General features: G+C 46.0%; 1 protein-coding gene across 1 annotated transcript in view; it reads right to left on the bottom strand.

Annotated features, from left to right (window-relative positions):
• Positions 1–17,837, bottom strand: part of ATXN7 (ataxin 7) — a 99,627-nt gene that overhangs the window by 20,279 nt on the left and 61,511 nt on the right. The window contains exons 3-8 of the mRNA XM_024746364.1: positions 11,997–12,246; positions 9,703–9,962; positions 8,939–9,021; positions 4,314–4,579; positions 2,618–2,816; positions 2,156–2,277 (exon numbers count right to left, since the gene is read on the bottom strand). Coding sequence (XP_024602132.1) covers positions 2,156–2,277; positions 2,618–2,816; positions 4,314–4,579; positions 8,939–9,021; positions 9,703–9,962; positions 11,997–12,246 — 1,180 coding nt within the window. The remainder of the gene's footprint in view (positions 1–2,155; positions 2,278–2,617; positions 2,817–4,313; positions 4,580–8,938; positions 9,022–9,702; positions 9,963–11,996; positions 12,247–17,837) is intronic.

The following is a 17,837-nucleotide window of genomic DNA, read 5'->3' as shown; positions in this document are numbered from 1 at the left end:
AGAAGAGTGCTGCCGGGGCTCTTTGCAAAAGGGAGGACTTTCGGCTGAGCCAGTAGGATGGGACCTGGCCGACCTCAAGACTTTCCTTGAGTGCCTCAAAGATGCCACCTGAAGAAGAGCTCTCTTCTGGTTGAGAAGTGCCGAGCCACTCCCGGCCAATCTCAGGGGTGGCCTGCACCAGGCTCCCCTCACTCCCCTGTCGGCAGCATTTACTCCCTCAAGCACCTGGCCTGGCACCTCTCTTCAAGCGCCTACCTGCCCCAGGCCCGTGTGCCAGCTCATCACTGAGTGGCCCGTCTGTCTCTACCGAATTGACTTTTTCAAAACCAAAGGTCACGTTAACAGAAAGAACGGTTTCCTCCTCGATGGGAGCAAGTGATGGATAAGGCAGTGAGCCTCTGACAGAACAGAGAGAGACAGACAGTGGAGTCAACTTCAGGATCCTGCTTCTTCAGAGGTTCAGAGCACAAGGAAGAAAACCTCTCCAACACAAGCCATTAGGAACCGAAACTCTCTCAACCCAAACCACTGGCCATAAACCACTTACCAATATAACGGGGATAAAAATTCTGAAGACCCTTCTAAACCCTTAGGAGTACATTAAACCCATAGTTCTGTGAGCTCAATGAGCTCTCCAGGTCCCACCAGTAAGAAGCTGAGATTTCATGCATTTTAAAGTTTTCTGATGTGAGGCCATCCCCCAAAGAATCCCAGCAAACCATGGCCCTAGTCTGTCTGTGGTTCAGAACACTGTTCCTTCAGAAAGGTTCTTACCTAGGAAGAACCAGGAAGAAACGTGAAATAAAGCAGAGCAACACTGCTGCGGGGCTGGTCTTCACCGTGAACAAGTGCAAGTCCTATCAACGAGCATGGGGATGGTTCTCTGGATTTTGGACTACCCGAGGTCTCTGACAGCTCCCTCTGACTATATCAGGCAAGCAAAGCAGAGAGGCAAAAACAGATGTACTCGCAGAGTCCACTCAGGGAGGCACTAGTAAATGACGCCCAAATGGAGGGTTTGGGATGACTAAGTATTATCGGACAGCCCCCTTTAGCAAAGCTCAGTGCTTCCCGAAGTAGGTTCCACCAAACGCTAGTCCCCAGGATGCTCCCCTAAAAGAGGTTCCCAGGTCAAAAGAGCCTGGGAGACAGTCCGCATTACACACGATATCCTCTGCTTTGAGAGTCACGACGGACCGTGCCCATTAAAGGCTTTGAGAAGTCCTGCAGTTAACAAAAACTATTTTACTTTAGGAAAGGCTGAGCTAATAAACCTTTCGGGCCACGGAACTGTTCTTCCACTTAAAATCATGCTGGGGAAACGGCGTGCATAAGGCCACACGAGATGATCGTCTTACTTTCAACTGTAAACCAGAGCAAATGGCTCCTTTCCCTAAAGCCCTCAGCAGCTCCTCAGTGCCCTCAATCAATTTCAGTGTCACCTGACCTCTCGGATCCCCTCTTGTTCCAGGAGCATTCTTGCTCTTTCTCAAGCCACGTTCTTTTCTGACTCAAGACCTTTGCACATACGGTTCTCCTCGCCTGGAACCCACTCCTCCCCGCCAGCCCCACGGCTGCTCTCTCTCATCCATTCATCTCAGTTCAAGGGCCCCTTAAGACAGGCTCTCCATGAATCCCTCCATCCTGTTATTTTCCCATCTCAGCTCTTAGGTGGGTGCAAACCCTGGCTCTACCTCTAACGTTCTGTGTGACCTTGCTTCTCAGTTTCATTACCTGTAAAACAGGAATAATCCAGGCCACCTGACATGGCAAGGTGTGACAACTGTACTTGCTAAGGTGCCTGGCCTACAGTAGTCTCAGTAAGCGCTACAGGTTGTTAGCGTTTCTGTTCTCTCCCTTACGACAAGCTATGAGCTCTATGTTCTGTTGACTGGCTTTCGCATTTCTCCCCGACCTAGAATGTGAGCTCTGTCCATCTGGGAGTCCCTCGGCCTGAAACCCCAGCACCGAGAACAAGACACATTTGCTCCGAGAGTGACTGGATGAATGATGAGGGCCCTTCCTCCAGGGCTGGTCAAAGGCCATGTGTTCATCTCAGAGACCACTACCTTCCTTAAATCAGCCCCGTAAGAAACAAAGAGGACGCGGCCCTGACGCGCCAGCCGCCCACAGAGGTGGGGGGACGGGCACTCACTTCCACAGCTGCGCGTTCAGATGCTTCTCCACCATGAGGCTGAGGGCGCAGCGAAGCCGGTTCCACCTGGAGTCAAACACGTAATAGCCTCTTCCAATCTGCCGGCTCCCGAATGTGCAAAACTGCAAGAGAGAGAGCACACGCTCGGACTCGCTAACTCCGAGGGCGTGCGGCCCGGGAAGAAGAGGCCAGGACGGACGGCGCTTACTGAGGACCGAGGGCTGTGAAGCACGCGTGTGACAACGCCTGGCCCCGAGTGTCATGGAAGAGAACGGAAAGAGCAGGAGACGCGCCCGACCGAGTGCATGCCGCCTCGGGGTGCCCTGCTCTGAGCTGCACTCGCACCTTGACCTCACCCCACACGGACCGGAGGGCATGCCTGGGTCCCCGCCGCACCCCCCCTGCAGTGCCCCGTCCCTGCGGCGTGGGGAGGGTTGGCGCGGGGGCGGATGTGGAACTTACAGATGCTGGCTGAGGATGATGACCTGAATAATGACAGTCCAGTTTTTCAACAGACTCTTCTTTGTCATCGCCTTCTCCCTCCTCACTGGATAACCGAGAAGCTGGCTCAGTGGCAGGCATGGGAGGGTGTGGAGATTCATGGACTGGAGGAGGGTCAATGGGGGCACTCCCACCTTGCTGAGCAGGGCAGCCTGGAGGCCTTGGTGAGTAGAAAGTGCAGCACTGATCAGATCACATCACATGTCTGGGAATCAGCTGCCTTAACTCAGATACAACAATGTCTCCAAAACCATCAGGGGAGGTCTGGGCTCCACCACTAGCACTAGGGACACAGATGCTGATCCGGGGGGCCTGGGAGTGAAGGGTCCTCTCTCCCAAACCACGCGATGTCAAATGCAGCTGTCTGCCCAGTCTAACCAAAGTAACTTATCACCACTTCTCTATTCCACAGCCACCTGGTCCGCCTCCTATTCTCCCCAAAGAAGGCGAAATACAGGTGGAGTTTAAGAGAATTCTTTCTTTGATTCCTCTTCAAATTTCACCTGGAACTGGGTTACTAAGGCAATCAATGAGGTAATTGGTAATGTGCTCGAAAATAACCTAAGAGGGACAGGAGGTGATAAAAGAAGGTAGCTTTACCATTTTATGTGGGTAATCTGGAGTGTGTAACTCAAGGACAGCAGTGTGCTTTTCCAACACACATAAAGGCCCGGTGTTTCTAGACTTAAGCCTATTTTTTAATAGATGGAAAAACTTTAATGAAATTGGCCAAAGAAAGGACTTGCAAAGGAATCGACAGCCTGGGCCTGGCCATATTCTCGGGCACCTCCTCCGATCACTCCTCCAACCGTGTTGTTCAGAAACCAGGGGGCCCACGTGGGGACAGGCTCACGGGCACTCTCAGGTTCCCAAGACGGAGGCACTTCCACCCCTCATGTGACCATTTCAAGAATCAGACACGTGAGGATAAAAGGTTAATTAAGCAAGAGCGCCCAAGGGTTGGCACATTCCTAAGCACAAGCCCTCGGCCCAGACTCAAAACCCTCGTTCTCTATGCCTTTCTTTTTCCCTTCTTTCTGGAAAGTGGGTACAAAGTCCTTTACTTCAACTGGGTTAAATATACAAGCACGCACACACATATATCCAGCCCACCATCACTGTCTCCAAGGGATGTGCCTAAGTTCTGACCTGCTGCTCACTACACAGCTCAAATGACTCCTACACGCTCAGGCCAGAGTCCCAAATGAATGAAAGAAAAAACACGCTGTAAATGGATGCTGTAAAGACGCAGGCTGAATGCCTACCCCCAGCAAGAATCCCAACTGCTGTGTTTTGCAAGAAGCGAGACAAATGAATGGAAAATGGCTGCCAAAGCCACGTGAAATGTTCCCATCACTAACGTGCGGGCAGGACCCGGGCCGCAGCCCTACTCAGCAGGGTCAGGAGACACCGAACGCCGAGCAAGGGCAGAAGAGATAATTCTAGCTTTACTCTGCTGCTTGCATTTGGCCACAAACAGCCCTGGTTGAAACTCAGTGATGAACGTTTGTTTTTCTTAAAGTAAAACCCCATTAGAGAAACATCTCTTCTCGCAGCGAGCCTGATGTCTGTCCTCGACATCACGATACACCGGAGCTCTACAGTCTGCACGTCTGTTCTCTGAAAGAGGGAGAGAGAGCTGTTGGACGGGGCTTACCTTGGAAGACTGGGGGTGTGAGGTTTAGGTTTACTAGCTACAAAAGGCTTTGATTCGGAAGGAATCACTCCGTGAGAGTTTTGGTGTGGCTCCTGTGAAGTTCTAGGAGGAGTGGGATGCGGGTCCCTGAGAGGCTGCGTTGGTTGCTGAGAGTCCGGATGGCGAATCGATTCCTTTTCCCTGGTTTTGTTTTTGTGCTCGGCTAACAACACATCGAATCGTTTTCTTCTACCCTGGACAGCCCTCCGCTGGGTTAAGGAATGTGTCTACAGACCAAAAACAACAACAACAAAAACAAACAACCAGAAATGGAGGAATCGCAGTAATCATTTTTTCTGCCATACATCGAAAAATACCAATGCCAATAAAAAAGCAATTTGGAGCATTAGCTGAATCAAAGGCTGCTCAGCATCTGATAGGCTAAAAATCTTGAGTATGATTTTTTTTTTTCCCTAATAGTTAGAAACAGATATTCCAGCCTCCAAATGTATAAGAACCTGGTGATATTATTTCCACCAGAAGAAAGAAGAAATGTTAAATAACCATGCCACCAGGTATGTAACTGAGGGGCAAACAGTAGATACAAACAGGTAACAGGTCCTCGTGTTTTGTGTGACAGGAACCATTCATTGATCGGAGCTGTTACCAACTCCGCTAGAAAAGCCCCCTTTGGGCCATTTAGAGTTTTGAATGTTAACAGGGGAGAAGCACTTATTCCATAAAATACGTATCACAAAGTCTTCTTTCACTAACTGCCAGAGAGTAAAAATTAAACACAACTGTTTCTTTCTTCCTGTGACAATGCCATACAGAGAGAAAGGGGCTCACAGCATCCTGGAGACAGGCCGAGGGAGTCCTGGGCGGATTAAAGAGTAGGAGGCCAAAAGAAGACAGGCTGTGCACAGGAGAAGACGCAAACCAGCATCTGAGTCCCTATCGAAAGACACTCCCTATGGGAATCAAGAAAACGGGATAGGATTTTTGGATCCAGAGACAATGTCTAACCTCAGAATTTAAAAATGGTCACATTCTTTTTACTGGAGTATAACTGCTTTACAATGTTGTGTTAGTTTCTGCTGTACAATGAAGTGAATCAGCTACATGTACACCTAGATCCCCTCCCTCTTGGGCCTCCCCAAAACGGTCATTGTTGAGAAATGTGAAATTACTTGAGAAGAATGGTCCAGTAAACCTGACCACTCCATACTGCTTAGGGCCTCCGTCTGTAAGGAAAAAAATGCAAGGAGCCGCTAACCACAGCAGCGCCAAATCACACCTCCCAAATATGCGTTCATCTACATAAATCCTTCCCTCTTCTATGTTACAACAATACTACAAATGATACTTTCTGTGTGTTCATTATACACACATTATACAAATGTATTGCTCTACAGGCTTACATTGTCGCTACAATTTAAGGGATTTTAAGGGGAGTTAGGCTTCTAATTCTCTTTTGCGGTTCAATAACATAACCTACATCCGTACCACATACACTGCAAACTATGTTCGCCCAAAATCTAACCTGGCACAGATAGTTAGGAAACTGTGTTGAGGTTCTTTTTAAGATTTTACTTGGTTTTCTTTAATATGTAATATATCCACAAGAAAGTAACCCTAAATGAAGACAAGGACCTTTGTTTTGTTCAGTGCTGTACCAACACCTAGTACAGCACCTGGCACGCCATAAACGCTTCAAACAAAAACCAGATAAAAATAATGGCCCCCCAATACATGTTGAATGAACAAACGAATATACAACGTCACCGGGGTTCCACCTGCCTGTCTCTCCAGACAGATGACACAGAAGCCTCTCCTCACCTTTGCGTGTCCCCTGGTGCTTAGAAGACGCGGAAAGACCAAGTGAAGAAAGTAGGCAGAGACGATCAGTATTTTCCCAGCTTGGTTTGAAGAGTACATAGCATTTGCCCTGAGCTCTGAAGAATCTTCCAGCCGCAACCCTGATGCCCCCTCCTCCCCATCAGAACTCTGGGGGGGGCTGCCCAAGGCGCGCAGGATAAAGAGCAGCTGTATGAGGCCCGGGGCCCCCGCTCACTCTAACACCCCTGCCCCCTGCTCCTCTGGCACCAGGTGCCGCCTCCCCTTCCTGGCTGCCTTTCACACCCTAAGCTGTTTGTCCTGCCCCGTCCCAGAGCCTTCACAAAAGGCTGTCTCCTCTGCCTCTGCCACCCCTTTCTGCCCAGACAAATCATATGGATTTCAGCCCAGTATTCCCACAGCAAAGGAGCCTTCCCTGACTCAGTTCCCCTAGTGAAGGCTGTCATTACACAGGCCTCTCTTTTTTTTTATTACCCCTCAGTGGTAACTTTTACAGTTACTTGAGTCATTACCAAGTTAATCTTCATCTCTTCCATTAGACTGTAAGCCCCAAAAGGGCAGGAGCCACGCCTTGATTTTGTTCAAGCCTGTATCCTCTGAGGCCCAGAAGGAGGTCTGTGCCCGCAGACGTGTGCAGTAAATGCTCCTACCCTGAGAGGAACCCACATGGAAGGCACAGAGGACACAGAACAGAACACTGGACAGATGAGGAAGTGAGGAGGGGACAGTGAGGGTGGCAGGCAGACGACAGAGGGACAGGAGTGGGCAGCAGCAGATGTCCTGACAGCTAAGAGAACGGACAACGTCCTCAGTCTAAGACAGGAGAGATCTGGGCAGCAGCGTGGGGGACATTCAGCTGGGTCCTTTGACACGCAAGACCCGCCGCTTGCATGTCAAGCATTCCGGTGTGTTTACTGGCCCACCGCTGAATGGATTCGGGCCGCAACGGAGGCAAGGAGAGGGAGAAGCACTGACAAACAGAACACGGGAAGAAAGTAAGGGTGTTCTGTGCAAGTGCAGGCCAGCCACAATGCTGCACGTTCTGCCAGCTCTATGCCGAACTCACGGCATGCCTGGATGGAGATGCATACTAATGCAAAGACAGGCTTAGCACCCTGCTACAGATGGCAATGACACCCTTAACAGGACACATGGAGAGCATACACGACCTGAAAAGGAAGAAGCGAGAAAAATGCAGGATCGACACAAAGCCAATGAAGGTTCAGGAAGAAGGCTGGTCAAATTCCTTGCGGATTCGGAGTTGATAAAGCTTTTGGTTCACCAGCATGCCTCACAGACGATTAAAAAAGAGCACCCTGGGTAAAGCAAGCATCCTTCGTTGACCACAGGTATCACAATACTGAGAAATCTATGTTTCTGAGAGCCAGGTAGGCAGGAAGAGAGCAGAGAGGGGTTGGCAGTGTGACATGGCGTGGAGCAGGGCCGAGGCACACACTCACAAGTTCCCTCAGGGGCAGCTGAACAGGACATGATTCTACAGAGCTCAACTGGCTACCGTCAAACAACACACCACTCGATGTGTTCAGTTAATATTATATAAAACAAAGCAATCTGTCCTGAGGAGTTTTTAACCTAGAGATTCAATGGTGCAATTGGAGTGGGGATGACCATCTACCTCTGAAATAAAATGCAAAATTCAGAATACATATGTGTGTATATGTCTTCCTCTGGGAAGAGAATCCATAATTCTTTAAAAATTAGGTATTTAAAGGTGCTTTTGACCAACCTAGTTCCTCACAAGATTCAGTACCATTGTTGCAAGATAAAATCCACACGCTAAAATTAAATTCGAAATTGAAATTAAAATAAGAACTACCGAGAAATAACATTTCCCGTTTCTGAAGATTTTAACATTCCTCTACTGTTTAGGGCTGGAGTGGAGTCTGGATTTCTTTATTCAAACATAATCTTTGGTAAAACTTAAAATAATACATCAAAAATTTTATTAATTTTTAGAGAACGACACTAATTTTTATAATTTTTAACCTCCTCCTCCTCCAAACAAGTGTTTTAAAATTACTTCAAGGCAATGATTCTTAATACTTTTTGAACCCTTCTGCACGGTGGTTGGGGACATAAGCATATATGCTCATTTATGAAGGGGGTCTACTGAAGCCAGAGGCCACCCCCATGTCAATCCTTATTTTATAGCAAACATACCGCCTTCTCACTAGCATACTGGCATTTCAAAGGAAAACTCAGGATAGAAAGGGGGAATCTTTACATTTTCTTGGGTTTTACATATACATTAGATTATGTGGTACCTAGTATTTTTTTTAGAACTAAAAAAATAAAGCTATCTCAAAGTCACAGATATTTTTAAAGTAGCTGTAAAACTGAAGAACCAGATATAACACACAACATTTTAAGAATATTCACATATATGCAAAGGAAATGTCTGGACTCATTCCAAGTCAGTACAATTTAAACCACAGTAAAGGGGAGCCTCTCAAATTAAATGTCTATGAGGAAATATTAAAAGGCTTTGAAAATAACAGATTGATTAGGGAAAAAACACCATTCCCCTGCATACAGTAAGGCTCACTGAAGGCAAAACTCCTCTTAAGATAGCAGTTTATAACAACAGGCTCCACGTTTTCTGAACTTGAGGCGTTCTTCATCAAAACGGAGTCATTCCCTCACTTAAAAATTCAGAACAATCCTCAGAGCAGATGCCCTGTGAGTGAGAGACGCTTGGGGCGCAGTGCTGTGCAGCCCAGGTCCCCAAGCTTCCTGGAGCATCGGGCTCTGCCCAGGAGCCCCCCTACCTTGCATGTCAAAGATCGGGTGCAGGGCTTCTTGGTGTCGAGATCGATGACCCCACAGTGGATGTCAGGATCAAACTCCCTTTCTGTCAAAAGCACACAGACATTACAATGTCAAACGCTGCTTCATTTATTTTGAAAATAAGAAAATAGGAGAGGGCTTCCCTGGTGGCGCAGTGGCTGGGGGCCCGCTTGCCGGTGCATGGGACGCGGGTTCGTGCCCCGGTCCGGGGGGATCCCACATGCCGCGGAGCGGCTGGGCCCGTGAGCCATGGCCGCTGAGCCTGTGCTCCGCAGCGGGGGAGGCCGCAGCGGTGAGAGGCCCGTGTACCGCAAAAAAAAAAAAAAAAGAAAATAGGAGAAATCTGAGATTCTCCTATCTCAGACCAATTGTAACTTGAAGCAAATCTACCACATTATCAATAAATGTAAAATACACAACGTACGAGCGCCACAAAAAAGCCATGACACCTCTAAGAGAGTGGGGACTTTCGCCACCAGATGACAGGAAAGAGACTGTTTAAGCCAGCATTACTCATTACTCCATTTAGGAAGACACCACTAGAAAGCTACTTTTACGTCACCTACCCACACGCGTGCACTTTAAAACCTAGAATGAAGAGCTCAAAGACACTACTTAAGGAACTTCATCCTTAAGCTGAAGTTGGCCAGTTTTAAAAAAAGGACTTACAGAAAACGGTTGATTTGCTCTCCCAGGAATGCCCAATTAATACAGAAAGGAATACTGAGAGAAAATGTGAAGTTACCTGATAATCTCTTATTTAAAAATTTCCTGTTATTGGAGTTATCTTCTGACTTCTTTTCCAGCGTAGGCGGTGCAGGAAGCCCTTTGCCATTCAGAATCTGTCCAGGCGAAGGCAAGGTTGGCTTTGGTATTGAGGGGCAGTTAAGGCCAGGCTTGACTGAGGAACTCACAGCAGCAGGACAGGCTGGCCCTACCGCAGATTTCAGTAGTGTGCCATCCATCTTCGGAGGAATCTTTTCCACTTTGACAGAGGGCGTCATGCTGTCGTAGGGGGAAGTGAGAACACCAGCACCTGAGTGCCCCAGCAGCCCAGGGTGACTGGTGAGCCAGAGGGACGAGGGCAGAGCCTGGGTCTACCTGTGCACTGCGCAGAGCTAGGCTCCCAAAGGTACATTACGAAAATTTGTTAGGGCTACGCAGAAAACTCAGTAAGACTTTTACTCCGTCTGTAAGCCCTTCTGGAGAGGCAGAAAGCTCCAGAGGAACCATCAAATTTACCTGGTCTATCGTCATTCCCGTTACCCAATGTAATTCCTGCAAGAAGCAAAATATGAAAAGGTCTAAAAGGACCAAAGACTACTGCAGGACCTTTAGAGGATATCATTTGAGAGCTGTCATTTTAAAGAAATGATCCATCAAAATAAAGCAAAATGAGTGAGCAGAGAAAAGAACAACTGAAATTAGAGAACATTTCCAAGAAATGTCACTAAGGACTTGGAAGAACTCAAATGTGCCTAACAATGTATCTCCAAGAAGAGGCTCTCTGCCTCTGTCAATGAGGAAGACCAATGTTTAATTAGGATACGATGTGTCAGTGAAGTGGTAATTCTCCAGTCCCTGAAAAAGGTTTCTCTATAGGAGCCTGGAATCTTAGTGCCTGACACTCAGCTGGTGAGCGCTGAATACCTGTATCGCTAACCAAGAACTGACTTTTTTCTGGAATCTTACTGATACTGTCATTTGGGTGGCAAATGTTGGTACGAAGCTAACAGTTAGCCTGGTCCCCGTCTAAAGCCCAGCTACAAATAAAGAAGATTTGGACTGATGAGGTTTTATACACTTTGCCCAGTGGCGTCAGTGCTCGAACAGCTGGTAAGCGGGCGAATGGCTTACACACTGTACTGGCATTTTCTTTGGCTCTCTGACAGCTCCAGGAATGAAAGCCAAGCTTCCTGTACTTGCACTTCTGACAGATGAGCAGAGGCTGCGGGCTTAACAACCAGGACAAATAGCACCAAACAGCTGTACCTGGAACAGCCCGAGAGCAGCAGAGACACTGCAAGATGCCACCGCCTCTCCCAGCTGGCAAGGTCCGTGCGCAAGAGCAGGTGCTGGCCGTTGCCCGAAGATTAACCAGGTTATCAGACCTTGGGACTGCGATGTGTGGCATACCCTCCGAAAGGGAGGCAGGCCAGGGAAAAGCCACCTGCCACCAAGGCCGAAGCATGCCGTGATGGGGCAAGATGTATTTCCACAGGAGTGCACGGCTGCTCCCTCATGTCACCCACAAAGAGCCTGCCAGCCTACAGGCCCACCAGGGAAGCTCGTCAAGGCCTTGCCTGGTGGTGTGAACTTCTTCCAGTCTCCCCTCATCAGGGCTTGGATGTGAACCCAAGACTGGGGGTGGGAGGAAGCACTGCTCCCCTATTTGCTGTGCAGGCCCCAGAAAATCCTAGAACAGCTTCTGGGGATCTCTTCACCTTTTTATTCCTACTGTCATCCTCAGCGGCGGCACCAGCATCCGTTCCTTTAAGGTCTCCTGTGGGCCGGACACTAGCCAGGTGCTTGAGTCTAATACATGAATCCTACCACCCCCACTAAGCCTGCACAGGGGCCATTATCTCAGACTCTGAGATAAACAGGGCCTTGGCCAGGCCCCTCAGCTAGGAAATGATAGAGGCGGGATTTGAACCCCAGGCCTGTTTGACCTGAGGGGCCCGTGGCTGAAGTTCTTCAATCTTATCACGCTTCCCCCTCTCCTTACCCAGAAAATGGAGATAACAGCAATACCTATTTCAAAGGGTTGTTGTGATAAGTAAATGAGAATACACTTAGCTAAATTTCAATAGCTGGCACACAAGAAAGGATCAATAGATAAGTAGTATTATTGCTATTATGACTCTATAAAGTCTCCCAAGGTATAATAGGGAAACAAAAAGAAACAACAACATATATTTGAATTTTCCCCAAAGTGGGCTCTCTTTCACATTATCCACGTACACTCTCAGATGCTACTTGTGTACACAGTTCCACTTCTGGCAGGTGAGCTTTAAGAACCCTCTGGGCCATACTCACATTCTACCATGGGGGACTCTATTTTGCTGAATGGGATGCATTGGCCTGTTCCCCCTGAGCTGCAGTTTCTCTTTGGGCGATTTCAACAACTTGGAACTTAACGAGGATGCACTTAGAACACCTCCACTGGAAGAACGGCTGCTTCCACTTCCACTGCCTCCTTTGCTTTTGGACAGAGAAGGGAAGAAGGAAAATACTGAAGTGGGAGGAACGGCCAAAGAAGGCTTGCTGGATGAGCTATGTCTTCTTTCTGAAAAGGAACACAAAAGGGGCGGGGGGTGGGGGGGGGAAAGACACTGTTTCAGGCAAGTCTCCAACGGAACCCTGCGGGAGTCCCTGGAAATCAACACATTTAGGTTCAAATACGTGTCACTAAGTGAAAATATATTAAACTCAGCAGCTTTCAGAAATGGCTTATCTAGACCCCACAGACTTATTCTGGATTCTAGGAACTGGTCCTTCTGCTTAGGAAACGTCTCGGCATGAAGAGGTTTATCATACATAGACAACCATTAGGAAACAGACATTCTAACCCTGAGAAGAGTGGGTTTTGCATTTTAGAAATGAACCTCACTGCAACTTGTAGTCAGAGAGGGGGAAAGTATTCATTCGTCTGCAGAGCTCTGCTAATTGACACTGCACGGAATTCTTTCTTCCTTTCTAGCATAGTACCTCTCCAATTTTCAAAACAGCAAAATGTTAAGAAACAAGTTGTACCTTAATTTTTTTTTTTGTCACTACCCACCAGTATATGACACCAAATAAGAATGTTTCTAGGGTTATCTTATCGTTCCCTAAGAATCTGTGCTGAAATTTTCCAGTGAATCACTTCACTCCCCACTCCCAACGCCCCCCCCCCTTTTAAATAATCTCACTTGACTACAGATGGCACAGCTCTTGTTCACACCATAGGATGCCAAAGGCGCAAGACAAAAATACCACAAATAGCTAAGCCTGCTTTTTATACCAGGAAGTAATTCATGGTTAAGTAAGGACTACTCAGGCTTAACTGAAAGTAAGTCTATCCACTAGAGAATCAGGTTTTCTCAGAGTAAGGCAACCCACACTAAATAAATCGAGAGCTGTTGAAGAATGTTACCATCGGAAACAAGTAAATTACTTAGTAACTTTATCTACTTAAGTACCTCAAGCTGGTAGCTTCAGTAGTTGCCTTTAGTTGAACTTGTAATTTAAAATACGTTTGCTTTACTCGTAAGTTTTAAAATGTATGTGATCCAACATTTATTTATCACAATACGGAAGCTATGTGAGTATTTTTTAAATTAAGCACATTAGAATCAATTTGACTACAACCATCATGTAAAGGATTTATTTCCAAAGGTCCTTTTAAATCAGTCCTGAGACTCTCTGTGAAGCTGTGCTGACTTATTCCCAGAAGGGCAAATAGCTCAATGACGCTGTATGAGGTATTAAAGAGCCTGCTCTACACCAGGGCAAAATCATTATGCTATCTACAGGCAGAATTCAAATTCTCCAACTAGACCACACAAAGGCTACAAGCAGGTTAGGAAGGCTAAACTGATAGTAATTTATAAGTGCCTGCTGCTTTTTTCCGCCCCAGATATGAAAGTAGTGTGTACGGGAGGGAAAGCTAAAATAACAAGTTTAATAATTTTCCAAATTTGGCACCTGAGGTTTTCTTTAAAAAAAAAAAAATTAGTTTCCTTCTCTTCCGTGATCCCAAAACACTCTGAATATACTTTCAAGCATCAGCACTTGTCAGCCAGGACTGTAAAAATCTGTCTCCCGTTCTGCCGACTCCCTTGGATGGTGGAGCTTCCTGTCTCGGTCATCTGCCCCTGGCAGCGTGGCAGCACAGAGCAGGCCTTCAATTAACATTTGCCCGATTGGTACGGCTCTTCTTATGAAGACAGTGATTTTCAAATGGTCCTAGACCAGTGGTTCTCAACCTTGGCTACACATCGGCATAATCTAATGAGCTTAAAAAATACTGATGCCTCAGTCCCACCTTCAAAGATTCTGATTCTGATTTTTCTGTGGCCTGGGCATCCAGACTTTTACAAGCTCTTCTGTGTGATTCCACTGTGCAGTCAATGGTGAGAGCCTACCCTAGACGAGGCTAATGCCTCAAGAACCATTAACCACAGCTGAGTAAATTACCATCTCTATGGCACTGAGAACACTGCCAGGCACGTGGCACTACATACCAGGGTTTGTTAAATGAAGCTCACCGCTACTACTTGTCCCCAACTAGTGTCTTCCAAACTTCCCTCAACTGCAAACTATTTTCATCATTCTTACCAACGACACATAAAATACTATTTTTTACTCAACACGTTTATTCAAATTATCAACTCTACTGTTCCTTCCTCCTCCTTAATCTAATACTCACCAGTCTTTCACGGGGACAGCATTGGTATTTTGGACACAACCATCCTTGTACAGGACTTCAGGGTGGTTAGAATTCCTGTCCCCCAGCCCTTAATCACCAGTAAGTAGTGCCCCTCTATCAGGGGCAACCTGAAACTACCCCCAATCTGTTTTCAGATGGCCCAACTTTGTGAAGCAGGGTACCACTCTCAGTGTTTTCCCGAACTCTTATTGTTTTCCAAAACAATAGCATCTATAAAACAACAGGTTTCAAAAGTGTGTAATATATATCTCTGATATACATTAAAATTATTAAATATTTAAATTAAAATGTTCAGCCAGTGGCAGTGTACTAAAGGAATAATTACCATGTCTGTGGTACAAAGAGGGGGAAAAATTCCAACCAAAACTCTGACTTCTAGGAAATACAGTCTTCTTACTATTTGGGGGGGTATCAGAATTCTCAAGCAGGTGTCTCAGAGTAAAAGTGATATATTTTCTCTGATATCAAATGATGTAAAGAAAATTCTCAATCAAATTAAACATAGTTCACTGTAATGCTTCTTTTGAAAACGTAAACTTATTCCGAAGTCACTGATCTACTAAGGAACAATCTGAGCAAAAATAATTTTTGTATTTCCTTCTGCAAGATTTCATCTGCAAGAAGCACTAGGTAAATGCAGAAAACCACACCTGGCTAAACTGAGCCACGTGGGAATAAAAGCTCACACCCTCAGCCTGCCCAGCCATGCGTGGCAGCACAGAGCAGGCCTTCAATTAACATTTGCCCGATTGGTACGGCTCTTCTTATGAAGACAGTGATTTTCAAATGGTCCTAGACCAGTGGTTCTCAACCTTGGCTACACATCGGCATAATCTAATGAGCTTAAAAAATACTGATGCCTCAGTCCCACCTTCAAAGATTCTGATTCTGATTTTTCTGTGGCCTGGGCATCCAGACTTTTACAAGCTCTTCTGTGTGATTCCACTGTGCAGTCAATGGTGAGAGCCTACCCTAGACGAGGCTAATGCCTCAAGAACCATTAACCACAGCTGAGTAAATTACCATCTCTATGGCACTGAGAACACTGCCAGGCACGTGGCACTACATACCAGGGTTTGTTAAATGAAGCTCACCGCTACTACTTGTCCCCAACTAGTGTCTTCCAAACTTCCCTCAACTGCAAACTATTTTCATCATTCTTACCAACGACACATAAAATACTATTTTTTACTCAACACGTTTATTCAAATTATCAACTCTACTGTTCCTTCCTCCTCCTTAATCTAATACTCACCAGTCTTTCACGGGGACAGCATTGGTATTTTGGACACAACCATCCTTGTACAGGACTTCAGGGTGGTTAGAATTCCTGTCCCCCAGCCCTTAATCACCAGTAAGTAGTGCCCCTCTATCAGGGGCAACCTGAAACTACCCCCAATCTGTTTTCAGATGGCCCAACTTTGTGAAGCAGGGTACCACTCTCAGTGTTTTCCCGAACTCTTATTGTTTTCCAAAACAATAGCATCTATAAAACAACAGGTTTCAAAAGTGTGTAATATATATCTCTGATATACATTAAAATTATTAAATATTTAAATTAAAATGTTCAGCCAGTGGCAGTGTACTAAAGGAATAATTACCATGTCTGAGGTACAAAGAGGGGGAAAAATTCCAACCAACTTTGACTTCTAGGAAATACAGTCTTCTTACTATTTGGGGGGGTATCAGAATTCTCAAGCAGGTGTCTCAGAGTAAAAGTGATATATTTTCTCTGATATCAAATGATGTAAAGAAAATTCTCAATCAAATGAAACATAGTTCACTGTAATGCTTCTTTTGAAAACGTAAACTTATTCCGAAGTCACTGATCTACTAAGGAACAATCTGAGCAAAAATAATTTTTGTATTTCCTTCTGCAAGATTTCATCTGCAAGAAGCACTAGGTAAATGCAGAAAACCACACCTGGCTAAACTGAGCCACGTGGGAATAAAAGCTCACACCCTCAGCCTGCCCAGCCACCCCCACCCCGCCCCCAAACATCCACCATCCACCTCAGTTCACCACGGACCTTAGGAGCCACACCATCCACACAGCTGGTGCTACACCTTTTCCTCGATATCAGATAATCTTCCTTCCACCACTTCACAATAGCTTACAAACTGAAACCCTTCCGACACCTACCTGCAAAAGCACGTGTCAGGTTGTTTTCAAGGAAAACTGTCATGTTAGAATGAATATTTATGTATTTTTTAAACCAGTTAATACACATAAAACTGTGCTACCATTCTTGTTAGGTTCCTATCTTTTTCTGGGTGTCACTGATGAAGTCCTGAGTGTTGTGCCCATTATCCCATTTTCCTAATGAGTCTCCTACGGTTTTTATTACGTCATTATGCATAATGCAGTAATTTCTTAGGAATGTGTGCTGTCTTATGGCAGGACTGGCTGCAACTTCCAGTCTGCCCTTTCAATTTTTTCTTTCTTTTTTTTTTTAGCTGCACCGAGTGGCATGTGGGATCTTAGTTCCCTGACCAAGGATTGAACCAGAGCCCCCTGAAGTGCAACCGCGGAGTCCTAACCACTGGGCCACCAGGGAAGTCCCTGTCCTTTCAATTTTCTATCCCCATCATAGTCCACTTTCCCTGTTTTCTTCTGTTAATGCTTTTTTTTTTTTCCTGAGTTGTCTATTAACTCTTTGATATGGGATTTTGCATTAGAAAATCAAGAGTGAAAGCTTTCTAACATTAAAGGTCAGCTGATATATCAATAACATTTCAGAAAAGTTGTACTTTCTACTACAACAATAAAAGCTATTTAAAAACTAAGAATGGCAATCCATCATGTGAACTTCTTTCATTCACTAGAACTTGAAACAGACTGCGTGCGTGCGTGCGTGTGTGTGCGTGTGTGTGTGTAACTGTGATTTTGGCTGAAAAGTGCCAGCTCAAATCCTTGTCATGCTGCTGAATTAAGTTGTTCCTTCACATCATGGTCTGGTAACTCATTCTCTGGAAAGGGTGGCATTTGGCTTTCCCTTCACGAGAAAGCAAAGAAGAAAACACAAATTAAATTATAGTTGAGTTGGACTCTCCCCAACCTTTCACACTGGGCCCCTATTTTTCTTAAGATTTTAAACTGGGCTTCCAGTTTTAAAAAAGTGTTTGTTTCCAGATCAAAAGGGAAACAGGCAAGTTATGGGTAGGGTTAGGGACCTTATATTAAGTGGACAAACTGGTGGCCAGATGCTAAGCATAACTGAAGTGTGGTTTGGTGAGGAGTCCAAGTTGAGTTTTCAAAGCACTCCTCTCTCCAGGGTCTGGCACCAGCCCAGAGAAAGCACACTCTGTCCCTGAATGAGCAGGGCACTGTGAATGGCTCCAGCAAGCAGGAGAGACAGGCAGACCAACAGACCGACAAACACAGATACAGTGAAAAGACAGAGCAGAGACAGAAGGACAGACACAGGTGTGTGTGTGGTGTATGT

The sequence above is a fragment of the Neophocaena asiaeorientalis genome, unplaced genomic scaffold (assembly GCF_003031525.2).
Source record: "Neophocaena asiaeorientalis asiaeorientalis breed wild unplaced genomic scaffold, Neophocaena_asiaeorientalis_V1.1 scaffold251, whole genome shotgun sequence".
Taxonomy (NCBI): Eukaryota; Metazoa; Chordata; class Mammalia; order Artiodactyla; family Phocoenidae; genus Neophocaena; species Neophocaena asiaeorientalis.
The sequence above is the reverse complement of the archived record's forward strand: the minus strand, read 5'-3'. Positions and strand labels throughout refer to the sequence as shown.